This window comes from Anticarsia gemmatalis, chromosome 23, assembly GCF_050436995.1.
Source record: "Anticarsia gemmatalis isolate Benzon Research Colony breed Stoneville strain chromosome 23, ilAntGemm2 primary, whole genome shotgun sequence".
In the NCBI taxonomy this organism is placed as follows: Eukaryota; Metazoa; Arthropoda; class Insecta; order Lepidoptera; family Erebidae; genus Anticarsia; species Anticarsia gemmatalis.
This window is the reverse complement of record NC_134767.1, coordinates 541,615-557,796: the sequence shown is the minus strand read 5'-3', so window position 1 is coordinate 557,796 and position 16,182 is coordinate 541,615. Positions and strand designations below refer to the sequence as shown.

Genomic DNA, 16,182 nt, shown 5'->3' with positions numbered 1-16,182 from the left:
ATTACTCAGGTATTTTATTTTCAGGAAAATTCTTTAAACCGAACAAATTAAAAAGAAGGAATATTATTTCTACTTTACACGGAATTCGAACCCGGAAATTACAGACAAACGTTACTTTTTGTACCAAGGAAGTAATTAATTAAATGTAAAATAAATACAAAACAACTTGAATGTGAACATTTCCACGATTTTCCTGCTTCAAAGTCCATTGTACATATATACCTATTATAATCTATACTTCTTTGTTTGTATGTTTGTTACTCAATATCACCAAAACTACTGAATCGATTTTGATGCAATTATATATGCAGATTCAGTTTATAACCTGGAATAAAGTACCTAAAGACTTTTTACCCCGGGAAAGAAAAATAACGCGAAAGAAGACACGGGCAAAAAATATTATTTTACAACAGAGTAAAACTCTATAATACTGAACTTATTCTACAAAATTCACCATAGCGAAGGTTCATTATTTCCGAAAAATACAAGTACAAATTCGCTACTATATCGTGCTGAAAGTAGATTATGATCACAGATATACACTCGTACTTTTTTATTAGAAAAGTACCCTTAAAGTAACTACGTGCCCTTCCCCAGAGCATAATCAATCACGCTGCCAAATTTTATCCAAATTGATTCAGCCGTTCTGGCGTTAACCACACTTTTGGACCAAAAACACTTTCTTATTAATGACTAGCTTCTGCCCGCAACTCAGTCCATGTAAAAAGCTTCAGAGGAACTTTCCAGAGGAAAAAAGTATCGTATGTGTAATTTAGGTTATAAGCTATCAATGTACCTAAGTTCATTAAAATCCGTCCAGGAGCTTTTTCATGAATGAGGAACAAACATACATCCATTCTCACAAACTTTCGCTTTTATAATATTATAGTAGGATAGTTCTTACCCAAGTTAGCATCATTTCTTGCTGGCTAGTAAATAGGTAATATACCTACCTAAAGCACAAAAAATAACCTAGAAATATAAAAAAATGGTAGTTCAAGCACCAATAAACAAACATTTATAATACAAAATTCTTTTCTACACAACTCCCAAAAAAATTTCAGGCTGAAAAAGGCATATTTTCATTTTATTCTAACACTAAGCCGGAATACGCCCCTGAGTAAATATCTACCTGTATCAACCCCACGAGTGGATAGCAAAGCTTTTAGCGGGATTGCAAGGGGGCTAGGGGCTGAAACCTCCCCCGGTCGATGAACCCCCCTACCGAGGGAGGGTTTTAAAAATACATCCCTCGCACATCCCGGCCTATTTCGGTTTTATAAGTTTGTTTATCGATGCCTATCGAGTTTCAGAATTCGCGTTTTGGAATATATAGGGGTTTTTAATAGACTAGTTTTTATAGGAAACAAAGAATACGTAAATAAAATTTATACCTAAGTACGTAAAAATAAATCCCTGTGGATACTAAAGTTTTAGGTTCGATTCTCGGTCGAGCTAAAAAGTAGCCCCCATTTTTTTTGCACAAAAATATGTAATTTTCTAAAAGGGAGATGGAATGAGGAGCTATAAAATCTCTGTGTCATGGACTACAAGCAAAGCTATGCCGTCGGCTTAAGGCCTTTACCGGTAGCCCAGCCCTTACCTGTGTATTAAGCACGCATTTGGGCAATTTAAACAAACTCTTGCGCAGTTAGTTAGTTTCATTAGAACTGGCTATTATGGCCTTCCAAATCCCCCTATCGGCAAGAAGATGCAACCAGGCCTTCTCAAATGCGTCCAGATCATCCCGCCACCTCAGTTTGGGTCTCCCAAGTAGTCCCAATATTTTTGTTCTAATATTAATGTAATATTATTGTTTGCCTACAGGTTATTCGGCACAAAGTGTGACAAATGCGGCGCGTCATTTAGTAAGAACGACTTCGTGATGCGCGCCAAAACGAAGATCTACCACATCGACTGTTTCAGATGTTGCGCGTGCGCAAGACAACTTATACCTGGTGAGCAGCTTTAGACCATGTTTAACTAGCTTAGGTCACCGCTGGAAGATCAATAATATTGCACAATACTGACCACTAGGCCTTAGGTTCGATTCCGAGTGCTGTTGACATTATTCTCAATAGTATTCCGGAGTTTGGTATCGGGTCATGTATATTGCAAAATGCTCACCCTCTATTACAAGGGACTAACATTGTTAATGGCGAAACGCCTACAATGTTAATACCTTCGGGTACATCCGGCGTAAGGTTATGTGTGTATGTTAGATTGCGCAGTCAAGTTGATAGACTTTGTATAGAAATTCACTAATTCATAGCAAAATATAAACCCTAAACGGTAATATAGCGCATATTATTGATTATGTGGGGCCTCCTTAGACTACGTTCAGATTATGATTATTTAATGAGCATTGAAAAATATACTGCATTAATAATGTTTCCTAAACAAATTATTTATTTGTTTTTTCAACAGGAGATGAATTCGCGTTACGAGAAGGAGGAGCTTTATATTGTAGAGAAGACCACGACGTATTAGAAAAGGTAATTACAATAGGTACATTATTGTAGAATATCTTTAGCATTTACCATAACTTCTGAGTTTCGAAAAACTATTCTGACAAACAAATAGAAACGGAAATGAAACAATTAACATTTTAATTACATGCTTGCATCAGAGGATCCCGAAACCCCGAAAACATCTAAGTTCAATGTGCGGATCCAAGTACTTTAAATTTCATAGAAAATCTGGATCTGTTATCTACATATCACACAAATTACAAATCGATGTGAAAATAATCTATATAAGTATACTTAACAAATTGTCTAGTCTCCCTTACGTCCATTTTTGAAATAAAATCTAAACTTTAACTGGCCCTAACTAATGTACTATGCGGGTTTTTTCTAGATTTCCATGCTTGAGTCTTCACAGTGAAGTTCGATCATGTATAAGCTCATCCTAGGTTTCATTCCCGTGTCGGTGTTAACGTCATCCTGTAAAGTAAAAGCACTTATATTCATATAATATTGTTTGTATCAGAGTTCGACAACGAGCGGCGCAACAAGCGGCAACACGGAGAGCAACAACAACACGACGCTCAGCAACAACAACTCACATCACCCGCACGAACTAGGTTCTATGTCCGGTGAGTGCAATACCCATCTTTAACTATTTATAATCTCGGGTTCGATTCCTGGGAAAGTATTTTTGTTCCCTTGCAGTTGTTTCTGACTAGCCAATAATATTTTAAATGAGAAAATCTGACTAATATGTTTTCACGGTGAAACCGCTGACAAAAGTTTTATGAAATTTAGCAAGACGATATTTTGAAGAAAATCGTCCACGAGGGCAGTCTTAGGCAGGATATAGTTAATAATATTTGTAGGATGCGGCAATTTGTAAGGATGTATGAATGTTTGTTACAAGCTAAATTGACTGAATAGAGTTTTATGAAAAGCACACAAATAGTCTGTAACCTGAATAAACGCAAAGAGTTGGATTCAAACCTATAACCACTCCTTTGACTTTAACCTTTCAATCACTACGGCTGCAAGTTTGTATAGGCCTTTACAAACATACAAAAACCGGGACTAGTATTAGTACCATGTGGAAATCGAAGCCACGATGTCCGCCTTGGCGTATATATGTATGGCTATAGCGTGCGTAAAAAGCCTTTACTAATAAAATACGCTTCTGTCTTCACCTACCGGTATTACAAGCGTGAAGTTATAAAAACCGAAATTCTTTAACTATCTATCACACACAAAAAAAGGTACTAAAATTTAACATTTTTTTAATTAACCGATAAAAGTTACAAGCGACTAACTTTGTTCGGCGTTATCAAACGCGTCGGCGCCTTTGTCGGCGTACATCAAAGGCGTTATCGAAAAATCACGGCACGATCGCGAAACGATTATCGATACTCGAATTTGTAGCGATATCGATAATGTTTAGTAATCGTGTCTGATAAAAGATCGAATATTAGTTGTGTGATACACTACTGATATGCTATGACTTCGTGCGTTATCACTTTGCCTATATTTGTTCAGTTTTCTTCAAGTACTGAGGAATATTATTTAGTTGTGTATTTTTTGTCGTCTGCGTAAATATTGTATAGATTGCAAGTGGTTTGAGGCGCCACGTTCAAGGACTATTGAGATATTAGTTTTTGAACGGGAATTCACTTGTTTATACTTATAGATTTTTTGCGAAAATTATTTCACATTTAGTTGCAGAAAATGACTGTCTAACTGTTTCGTGTTCACAGCTAAATCTGTCTATTGACGCTTTCACAAATTGAACAGATTTTCATGACATTCGGTCTGATTTAATTGTTAGATTGTAAAGTACTGAACTCATTTTAATGTAATTCTATAGGTCGATAGATTCGGTATAGAATTATTTTCTTTAGAAAAAATTCCGCGGCCTAATGTCTAATACAAAGTTTTGTCTAAGGTCTGACTCTACAGAAAAATAATTCAAATTTATATTTTGAACATTACATGTACTACATTTTTACAAAAATATAGACCCAAGAATTAAAAAAGGGGTTGTAAATTGCAACACGACAATCTCTATTTCGTGTATAAATATTTAACAACTGACTAATGTAAATGGCGGACCGCGTCCACTGTCCACTCTGTATAAACTAATTATGCGTGATAATATATGCACAAAGGTACAGTGGACGTGAGGCTGGGATTATGAAGGTGTCAAGTGGGGATCGAGTGCCGGGTGTTAAACTCCTTTGTTATTAGTCACCCTATGGAAAATTGGTTATTGTTGTAGATTTATCACTGACTAGCTACTGTCCATGGCTTTGTTTGAAGCATGTCGCGTGTATAGTAATTAAATTATCGTATGAGTAGGATTATAAGCTATCTGTGTGCAACATTTTAACGAAATATGTTTAGTAGTTTAAGCTTCAGTGTGAGAAAGGTCTACTTTACTATTATAAATAAAAAAAAATGCTGAATTTTGCTGCTCCGAAATAAATTTGAAATGAGAGAAATTTAAATTCAAAGTTTGCATTAAATAAATATTTTATATTCAACTTATTTTTTAGGATCATCGTAGACTCGAGGGTTCAATTCCCAGTTAGATTAAATACTCGATTTACCGCACAGGCACGTTTTACGTATATTAATCAGTTGTCTGATCAACTATAAGTAGTACAGACTAAGATTCTACCTATAATAAGCCGTTATTTGCCACAAAACTAAACATTTCTATATAAATTAATGCTGAAAGACTTTCAAAATAATTAAATTCTAAGGCTCCTGTTCTGTTACAGACTCGGGAAGTGAATCTGGGTCCCACAAGAGCGGTCGGGCGCGCACCACGGCCGCGGCGGACGGCAAGCCGACCAGAGTGAGAACTGTACTCAATGAGAAACAACTACATACGTTGAGGTAAGTTATATTCATTTATTTATCACTAGTTGTGTGACCCGACTTCGTATGGGTGTTGTAGTAGTTTTTCATCCCGCTGATGTCATTCCAATGGGAACATTAGATCCCATTGATTCAATACGAAACTAATCCTGAAGATTACAAACACGTTAAAACAAAATCCAATTTGGTGTAGTTGTTTTTGAGTTATGTTTTTTAATAGATTTTGACGATTAACTTTTATTTATGTAGACATACTTTGTGATTAACACAGTGTCAAAGGCCTTGGATACGGCTTAACTACTGTTATATCTTAATTGACACTACCGGGACCGACTTTTAACGTGCCCTCCGAAGCACGTAGACGCTACACTTAAATGCTACTAAGCCTTGGAGACAGTGTTATATCTATAAAACTCACTACACTAAAAACTCAAAACTATTTCCATAAATGAACCTTTTCCTTACATCAATCGTCTGACCACTTCTCTAACCAATCCTCCTCTTTCTTCCAGAACATGCTACGCGGCCAACCCTCGCCCTGACGCGCTGATGAAGGAACAGCTGGTGGAGATGACGGGGCTGAGTCCTCGCGTCATCAGGGTCTGGTTCCAGAACAAACGGTGCAAGGACAAGAAGAAGACTATGCAGCTGAAGATGCAGATGCAACAAGAAAAGGTGAGCTCGAGTTGATACTTTAGAGTTAACATAGTTTTTGAACTTTGTGATAGAAGTATTTAATCCTTGTAGACTTATATATAAGACTCTATAATAATAGTCATATACCTAATAGAAATATTGTTAAAACCATTTGGCGATTAAAAAGAGTGGCCGGGAGTTTCTTGCTCTTCTCATTGTCTCTAACTTCCGAACTGGCGGCAAATTCACTCTCCGTATCATTGACTATCATAAGTGTCAACATTTGACCTATAGTCCATTGAAATGTTACATGAGATTTACATTTATTTGAGGACGCAATTTTATTTTTGGGACATGTAGGGGGGGTCAATAGAAGCTTAACTTGAAGTTTGTGGGGTCGCCACCCTTGTCCCCCGGCCGCCATCTTGGAAAAGGGGGTGGAAACACTTTTTTCGCTATATCTCGGAAACTATGCGTCTTACAATAAAATTACAAAAGCATAATTTGTAGCAAATTATTTTGTCTACAAATATGTTTTATATCTTGCCCTAAATTAACAATTAAAGAAGTTATAAGCAAAAAAGTGCAATTTTTTTTATAATTATTTTCTTTATTACTCTATAACTTTTTTAGCGACAGCCGCGCGGATGGATCTCTGAGGTTAAGCTACGCTTGCCGAAGTTGTTTTGTGGATGGGTGACCATCTTACACATATCGATTTCTTCCCTGTTTCGGAAGGCACGTTAAATTGTGGGTCCCGGCTGTCATTTTCGAAGATATGTGACAGTCGTTAACAGTACTCAGAAGCTTGAAAGTCTGACAACCAGTCTTACCCAGGGGTATCGTTTTATATCCCAGGTAAATGGGTTGTAGAGGTCAGATAGGCAGTGGCTCCATGTAAAACACTGGTATTCAGCTGCATCTGGTGAGACTGGAAGCCGTCTCCAACATAGTTTGGAAAAAAGGCTAAGCTGATAAGAATAAATTAAAAAAAAATAACTCAGACCAATCTTGTAGAGTATTTTCGAGGAAAATTTGGTCCAATATTTTTTTTAATTTCTATAATTAGAAACTCAGTAACAGCGCTCCGAAATAGACCGGATTCGGAAATAATTTTTTTGTAAAAAAAAATTCACTATTTTGCTTATAACTTTTTTAATTGTTAATTTAGGACAAAACGTTATGAGACATATTTGTAGGCAAAATAATTTGCTACAAATTATGCTTTCGCAATTTTATTGTAAGACGCATAGTTTCCGAGATATAGCGAAAAAAGTGTTTCTACCCCCTTTTCCAAGATGGCGGCCGGGGGACAAGTGTGACGACCCCACAAACTTCAAGTTAAGCTTCTATTGACCCCCCCTACATGTTCCAAAAATAAAATTGCGTCCTCTAAGAAATGCAATATTCGGCCCTCAAATTGTAACATTTCAATGGACTACTAAATAAATAAATGATTTGATTTTGATTAGATTTTTAAGCTATTATATGAACTTGCTAGTCGAAATCTTCTAAAAAATGCACATAATAATATAATAGTCCTGTGCTAAATTAACAGGTCACATTAGCAAAAAAAAAATGATCGTGGACCTAGTGTACACTTAGTTGAACTTCTCGACTCGAATTTTGACAAATCAAACTAACTTTTTTTCCATACTTCTGACACAAACGTCAAAGAATTAAACGCAGTTTAAAATAGTTTTAAAATAAACTCTGAAAAACTTACCAGAAACGTTAAAACAACATTTCGTAGCAACCCAAGCACGCAAACCTCTCCATCTTGTCTTCTCCCCCTCTGAATGTATGAACGAAGAACCCAACATTACCTCTCTCTTGTTAAAGGTGATATCTTATCCTCATTTGCAACAGGAAGGCCGGCGGCTTGGGTACATGTCCATGGGGGTCCCCTTGGTAGCGGGCTCCCCGGTGCGCCACGAGCCGGCGGGCTCCCTCGCCCTCGAGGTGACGGCATACCAGCCTCCGTGGAAGGCACTCTCGGACTTCGCCTTGCATGCTGACCTCGATAGGGCTCCACAACATAGTGCGGCGTTTCAGCAGCTTGTGAATCAGGTATAGTTACTTCCAGAATATATAAATGATTGGACTAATAATAATTGTAGAATGTAATTGTTCTAAAATAGTGGTTTAGAGTACCATTTAAAGAAAATGTAAAGATCAGACAGCTTCCACAATATAAATCTGTTTAAGAAGAGTATTTTTTTAAAGCTAGCTGTGAGACCATTTAAGTCGTAATAGCCATTCTATTCACATTTAACATGAAGAACATATTACGCTCTAATAAAGGTCTGATCATTACCATCAAAGATCATAAGCTGGTCAAATAGGGTCTGCAGCGCACAGATTTCGTTGACAAGTTCTGGAATTTCATAGGTACAGATTTCGTTGACGAATTCTGAAAAGTCACCGGTTTTAAGACAATTTCTAACACAATTTTTATTTCCAGATGCACGGCTACGACATCCCGAACCTGCCGCCCCCCCGCGCCCCCCACGGGGAGGACAACTACGTCACGTACCTAGAGAGCGACGACAGCTTGCCCCCCTCCCCCTAGTGTCGTCTCACTTAGCCCCCGACAGTGTCCCCCTATTACTTGCCTGACGCTTGCACTGTCGTTTAATATAGGCATTAAGTACCCAATATTGACTAATGACTAATTGGTTGTTGTCTGTTATTTTTTGTACGTCATTTGTCATTTATTCTTCACTGTATTTTTTTATTGACTTTAATTACGAAAATGGTAATTTATGATTTTAGTCAAAAATCACAAATGTATTAATTGTTATTTTACAGTGCAGATGACTTATTATTTGACAAATACTAATGTGAGATTGACATTTTGCTTTTCGTGTACGATTTCTGTCAATAGATATTTTTATATTTTGACAGGTGACATTAAATCATGATGTTAGACGATTTATTTGATATTTCTCAATAAATATGACGTTAATTCAATTTATATTCAGCTACTAACTAAATTGTTTTTAGTCAATAAAGGGTAATTGTTTAAATGGTTTGTAAAAGTCGCTTGAGTTGTAATTTATATGCCTAGTTCTCGTAAAATGTGATAATACACTTTAAACTTACTATAATACAGTTAAAATTAAACAAATACATACTTTTCCGAAAAAAAAACACTATTTTGAAAATTATTTCAAAGTTTTTGTGGATTATAGGCAGTATAGTAATTACTTAGCGACTTTTACAAGCACATAAACATATAATATAGTTAACTGGTTAAAAATGGAGGAAGTAATAATTTATATCTGACTTAGTAAATAAGGAGCAATCATGACTTGAATATGATTAAACAAAATTATACTTTAATTACTTATTCATAAACAATCTGAAAAGTTCAGTTGAGCTTTATAACTACACTTCTAAAAACACTATTACTTTGTACTTTTACTCGCTTGAAAAAGATGTGTCCTTTTCAAATGATATAATATTTTTTTTATTATAAATGGGAAGGGCTGTTGATCATGACTTTTAATAGAAAAATTCTAAAAACGTTATGTGAAAAAGGTGCCGCGAATTTCTATAACTATTGACAAATTTTGTATGAAAGCTTGATCAGCGCCTCTAGCGGCTACAGTAGGAAATAATATTTGAGGACATTTTAAATGCCAAACTCTTTTTATTTACAAGTGCCGACTGTAGAAAATGACACTAAAGATTGTTTATGATTAAGAAAGTAAAATAAAATCGGCCAGTTACTTCAAATAAATGTAATCATTTTACTATTGGGAGAGTGCAAAGTTTATGTATGTCTTTATTCTTGACTGCCCCTCAACTTTTAATATTATTGGACTATAATAACTATTGTAAAAACTACATTTTGTTACAATAATAAGGAATTATATTCTGGTTATAAAATACAGAAAATGTTCTAAAATGTGGTTATCAATCAATCAACCTGGCCTTTCTTCAAACTATGTTGAAGTCGGCTTCCAGTCTCACCAGATACAGCTGAATACCAGTATTTTACATGGAGCGACTGCCTATCTGACCTTCACAACCTACTTACTTGTTATAATACGATACCCTTCGGTAAGACTGGTTGTCAGACTTTCAAGATTCTAGCTACTGGTAACGACTGTCAAAGATGAAAATGACAGCCAACATTTAACGTGTTTTCCGAAACACGGAGGAACTCGGGATGTATAATATGGTCACCCATACACAGAAAAAACTCAGCAGGCGTAGCTTAACTTCAGGGATTGATCATCGCGGCTGTTGTTACTAAACCACGGGTTCTTAATGGCGATGATTTTTTGTTATTATCAATGTCCAAAAATAAATAATAAAAAAATAACTATTTACTATTTAATGTGATGTTTACCATTAGTTTTTATAATTAAACAAAAATGTATGATAATATTATTAAAATTAGTTATAATTTTTACCCGCGGGTATGTTTTAAATATTTTAAAATTTGATCTGTTAGTGTTTTAATGTAAATAAAAATTTCATGTAAATATTATTGTATAAATATATGTAATTATTTACCTACTAATTATTATTAAGCTTATTATATAAGATCTTCTTAAATCGATGTAAAAACACTTTTATACTAATATTATTTTCTGTATAAATAAATAATGTTACAATTCATATCTATGGAAATCTATTATTATTGCTCTATGAATGTCACCATACTATTCTGTTATTACCTTAAAAACAATACACTATAACATATGTAATTACTATCCATTTAAAAAATGTTTTAATTTTGAATAAAGCAAATGGTATTACAATATTGTTTTCCATCATGAAATTCCGAGTTTTCTATTAACTCTGCTAGATGGCAGTAGTCAGTACAATACCTATTTTTTATTTAAAATAAATAATAATATGTAATTCAGTGTTGAGATTATATATCGAGCTATTTAAATAATATGGTGGTATCCAAAGAGTGTTTATTTCTTTTGACAACGCGTATTCTAGACGAGTGTATCGAATTTTCAATGTAAAAAATAATAAAAAAATGAATATCGTTTTACTCGATAGAGATTACCAGAAAGTTAATTTATTCAGTAGATAAATACAATGTACTTAGATTGTGAGTATAATATTAATAAAAATATTGAGTACGTATTATAACTTTGTTTTTATTCCCTTATAAAACTACAAACCTTAAGACCAAGCTTAAGTGCCTAATGAGATAATAATATCAGTAGAAGAATTAATAATTATCCACACTCATAAATATACATGTGAGAATCTGTCCGTTTCGCCTTTACGGCTAAACTGCCTAACCGATCCAAGTTTATATAACAGGCTATATTTCAAAGTTTAGACCCAAATTACTTGAGTTGATCAGCGGGAGTAAGCTAATAAGAAATAACTAAGGATTTCCTGTAATAGCGAAATAGATTGGGTACTTTTATTATATTATTTCACGCTTGTTTACTTCAAGCTAAAACTTTAGATTTGCCTTTAAAGACCATAATTATTAGTAAGTACTACTACGAGTTCCTACTATTGGAGCTCGTTAACGTACAATTTAAATCATATTCAGTTAGTATCCTAGAATAAATTTGAATAGATAAAAGTATTTTGTAGCACTTTTTCATTGTTTTTTCTCTCATAAATCGCAAATCCTAAAATGAAGATAAATAACTACCTGTCTACACAGCCAACGCCATCTATTACATCCGAACGGAACTAGCACAATCTCTGTTACTGGTATTGCTACTCCCCGACAGATGGCGCTGACATAAATTTGCAACCGTACTGATAATGAAATATAGTAATAGCTAGGCTAGGAAGCTTTCTAGGGTTGAAATGCTTAAAACAGGGGATGGAAATCAATAAATCTGGGCGTCTAGGTAGTAGACACTCCCCACGCCAGTCTAGCTTTGTCTCCGCGCGAAGTTTGACGTCGACCGATTGTCCGTAGCAGTACTTGCTAACATTCAAAATAGGTTTTATAAGTGCCAAGGGAGCCAAAGGTTAGTTGAAAAATCATATTACTATAATAAAATAAAAGTTCTCTATATATTTATGAATGAAAAAACTGCTTTGCTTACGTATAATTCGTCAATTTACGATTTTTTTTTATAATCACAGATGCCGCCTTCTTTTGTTTGTTTTTGTTATTCGGCGTCTTTTGTAGAGTTTTTATGATATTCAACAAATATATTTACTATCGCGGGAAAAATACACGTTATTTTATTATTCTCTTTTTCTAAGTAGCTACGATAGTATTCCAAACATATTGTATTTTGAATATACGTGTAAGTATAACATTAAAGGAAAAAATGGTTTATTTAGCAATTGAGTTTAATTAGTTAGGCGGCTTAATTATTTAAATATTTAGCAATAATATACAATTTATTTACGTAGGTATTAAAATTTGAGACATAACAATCTGAAATAATTTTTATACCTTTAAAATTGAGTCAGAAGTGTTTTAATTTACATTTATATATTTTAGTAGTTACATACATATTGTACAGGTAGTATCAATTTAATCGATATGGTACCTGCCCGATGCAACATCAAAATGGCCGGTGCAACCAGCGCCATCTGCACATTGCACCGGATATTGATTTTATCACACAAAGACGCCTTTCGGCATAATTAATCTGATTGATTTATATTGCGCATTCATTTGATAGATGTCTTGATAAAGAGACTTTATATTGACTTTGTAAGTAATAGAAAGGTAATTTTGGAGTTAAATTTGAAATCGGACATTTTATATTATTTTATTTATATTTGTCATTTTGATAGTTAGTAGTTTATAGCTCTTTTAGTGTGAAGGTCTTTCATATAATGACTGTTTTTAAATAACAGTGTAATATTTTACAGTTGTTTTTCACGATATATGTATGCGAAGCCGGCAAACGTTATTATAGACGACCTCCGTGGCGATGGCGTATTGGCTAAAGTGGTCGTCACGCCACTACTATTGTGTGCGAGGACGTGGGTTCGATTCCCACACGGAACAATTATTTGTGCCATCCACACATAGTTGTTTCGGTTCTGGTTGTACTTTGTGTTCGTTGTTTGTAAAAGTCCGTCACAAAATTAATTCTTACTAGTACCTAGTCTTTATAAATAGATAGCTTTAGTCATTTAACGTTTTATGTTATTTATTAAGGTCTACAATAAAGGACATACTAATTGTTAAACAAATCGTAAAATGGTTTGTGATTAAGTATTCTTCTAATAATACCGTTTACCGGTGACTATAAATTTCGCAAAATTATTCCGCGACTGCGTTTGTGTGGGTTTTAGTTTTCCTGTTTTCACAACATTTTTTATTGTTGATCTTTTCCTGCTGGTACCTACTTAATGTTTTATAGCCCATAAGCCTTCCTCAATAGATGGACTATTCAACACAAACAGTTTCTTTCGTTTCTGATCAATAGTTCCTAAGATTAGCGCGTTCAAAATAACTCGCCAGCTAAGCTTATTAGTATAGATATAAAATATAGCATGTTTTTGTTTTCAGGATTTAAGATGGAGTCCGAAGGCCAGCCAAAAGGAATGAGAATCACCCGATACATAACGGCGGGGCCTAAGAAAAGCCATGTATTCATTGTTGGTATGTACAAATAATAATATCTACTTAATTACATAGAAAACTGCTTTTATGTTGTGTACAGTACAGTATATACGACTCTTGGTCACGAGGTCTCAGGTTCGATTCTCGGGTCAATCAGTGTAGTTTAATTAATATTAGAACATTCTCAATAGTAGCTCAGATTCTTCATTGTTCCTGGTATATAACAGGAAATTTGCACCTTATTACATAGAACTAACAAAGTAAATAGCGAAACGTTTTCACCTTCAGGTATAACAAGCGTGATATTATGTACTTATTTTATAAACCAGCTTCAGATTTAATTATTATTCAAATACCTTTTACCGTAACTCAGCAGTGGGACAAAAAAATTGTATTTATTTTTACCTTTTGCAGATATTCCAATCCAGTCTCTGGGCATCCAGCCGGGAGAGGTGCCGTGCGACCTCACAGCTAGGCTGAAGAACACCATCATGAAGGCCAACCTCAAGGAGGAAAGTACGTATCATTTACATTTGTATATCGTATGGTTAGTGGTCAACCTATTGTCAAAGTTGTTCAAGCCGCCCGAAGACCTTTGGACTACCGACTGTTATCTTAATCGACAACATTCAGAACCGTCTTTTTACGTCCTGTATGAAGTACTTAGAGATTAAGCATTAAAAAGCAGTTCACATACTATTAATTGGCCACCCACGTACCTACAGAATTACAGTGCTAAATGTTGCTAAATACACTAATTAACCACTGTGAAAGATCTTTGAAAATGTCAGCCTGGAGCCACAATTTATCGTACCTTTCGAAATTCGAAGGAGCTCGGAATGTATAAGACGGTGACCCGTCAACAGAGCAACCTCTGCAAGCGTAGCTTAACCTCAAAAATCGATCCGCGCGGCTGTTGCATACTAAGCCACGAGCTCCTCTGTCACTTGAGATGTGATCCATCAAATCCCATTGATAAACTATCTGATAGTTAACCAATGTTGTAATAATTTTACCTATTTCTCTTTACAGTGATAGCCCGCGTCCTCAAGTCCACACACGGCAAGGACATGCCTAAGAAGAAACGTTCCTATACTATGAGAATGTACGTACTGAGCACACCAGGCTCCCGGGCTCGGAACAACAACTGCCTGTATCTTAACTAAAGCTTCTACAAACAACAGTCCAACAACAACAACTGTTGATCAAAACATCACTCAACAACTTGTAACAACTAGCGATAAACTCTCGCGATTCGTACATATAATATTATAATGTAACGAAATAAAAGATGAAAATTTAAAGTACCGACAATTTCAAACAAGTGAGGGTAGGCGTAAAAACTTGCCACCAAGACGACACCTTGCATCTGCATCAGTCAGCCCGTGACCACGGTCGATGTAATTCAATCGAAATGTCGGGTAAACAAATAAGGTATCTTAACCTTTAATTTTCAATCGCGTTTAAGACCCGTTACATTATAATATTATAAGCACCAACTATCTTGAAGGTTGGATGACCAATTGGACTGTTGGACAAACATGTAGAGGTTGCAGGTGTGACGTCACAACTCAGTATTTATCCCCCGTCTTGTCTATGTCCATTTAACTAGTAATCGGAACGAGAAAAAGTCTGAAAAGATACGAATAAGAGTGAATAATGATTCCTTTCAAAATGGTCTTTTGTATTTTTTTATTCATTTTGTATTCTGTGGTTTTTAACCACTTTACTGACTGGGGTCGAGTTGTATTTAAGGTCTGAAAAAGAAAACATTTCAATGTTCAGCGTGGTAAAACGCTGAATATGTCAAGAGACTTTTTTTTTATTGTTCTGACAGTACGCGCCAATTCGCCAAGCTCTTTTTTTATAATTGGTGTAGTGGCTTGTTGCTATCTTCAGACACAAGATTTGGCGCGTATAAAGTAACATGATTTTTAATACGTAATTGGCAAAAGGAAAGGAGAATTTGTGAATGTTTACTAGTTACTATATAATCGTATATCAATATGTCATATCTGTCTGTCAGTCTATCCTATACCAAAATTGAATTCTTGATTGTCTTTATAAAATCCCGTCAAAAAATATCTTGCCAAATTTTCGTCGAAACGCAACAAGGAATTTTAACATCTTTTGATGGGAGACGAAGATGAATTAGATTTTCGTATTTAAAGTAGTAACTATTTTGTGAGTTATCTTACTATTTTACTGTGTAATAAAACGTGTGAACAAAATGTTATGTTTTATTATTTGACCTTCCCATTCTATGATATTCTACTGACTCACCGAATGCTCAGACAGACTTTGATCAACTTTACGTTAAAAAGGGGATTCCCAAGGAGAGTTGCCTTTATGCAGGCGGCCTGTCGTAAAACATTGGCCAACTCTCTCTACAGCATGTTTTTGAGAAAGAAGACAGCCTGCTTAACGTGGAATAAGGACGAGTAAGAAAAGAGGACAGTTATATTACATATATTAGCTTAGCCTTTGTTCCAAACTATGTTGGAGTCAGCGTCCAGTCTCACCGGATGCAGCTGAATACCAGTGTTTTACATGGAGCGACTGCCGATCTGACCCCCCGGACAACCCAGTTACCTGGGTTATAACACGATACTAAGTAAGACTTGTTGTCAGACTTTCAAGCTTCTGACTACTGTTAACGACTGTCAC

General features: G+C 35.2%; 2 protein-coding genes across 5 annotated transcripts in view; both read left to right on the top strand.

Annotated features, from left to right (window-relative positions):
- Positions 1-11,096, top strand: part of tup (LIM1_Isl and LIM2_Isl domain-containing protein tup) — a 50,673-nt gene extending 39,577 nt beyond the window's left edge. The window contains exons 3-9 of one of the 4 annotated variants that reach the window (XM_076130108.1): positions 1,828-1,958; positions 2,428-2,495; positions 2,992-3,097; positions 5,246-5,363; positions 5,858-6,020; positions 7,851-8,051; positions 8,446-11,096. In XM_076130108.1, coding sequence (XP_075986223.1) covers positions 1,828-1,958; positions 2,428-2,495; positions 2,992-3,097; positions 5,246-5,363; positions 5,858-6,020; positions 7,851-8,051; positions 8,446-8,553 — 895 coding nt within the window. In that variant the 3' untranslated portion in view covers positions 8,554-11,096. Of the gene's footprint in view, positions 1-1,827; positions 1,959-2,427; positions 2,496-2,991; positions 3,098-5,227; positions 5,364-5,857; positions 6,021-7,823; positions 8,052-8,445 lie in introns of all 4 variants that reach the window. The other 3 variants (XM_076130106.1, XM_076130107.1, XM_076130105.1) reach the window with 3 other exon arrangements.
- Positions 11,097-11,798: 702 nt separating this feature from the next.
- Positions 11,799-15,740, top strand: LOC142983083 (uncharacterized). The gene is made up of 4 exons (XM_076129906.1): positions 11,799-11,953; positions 13,462-13,554; positions 13,930-14,031; positions 14,548-15,740. The coding sequence occupies exons 2-4, from the start codon at positions 13,470-13,472 to the stop codon at positions 14,679-14,681; spliced, it is 321 nt and encodes a 106-aa protein (XP_075986021.1). The 5' UTR covers positions 11,799-11,953; positions 13,462-13,469; the 3' UTR covers positions 14,682-15,740.
- Positions 15,741-16,182: the final 442 nt, after the last annotated feature.

What these genes read in the sequence shown, in the direction of transcription:
- LOC142983083 (XM_076129906.1), top strand. Translation starts at nt 13,470, where the DNA reads ATGGAGTCCGAAGGCCAGCCAAAAGGAATGAGAATCACCCGATACATA. An exon ending in AAGCCATGTATTCATTGTTG is followed by an intron (nt 13,555 to 13,929) that starts GTATGTACAAAT and finishes TACCTTTTGCAG; the next exon opens with ATATTCCAATCCAGTCTCTG. An exon ending in GGCCAACCTCAAGGAGGAAA is followed by an intron (nt 14,032 to 14,547) that starts GTACGTATCATT and finishes TTCTCTTTACAG; the next exon opens with TGATAGCCCGCGTCCTCAAG.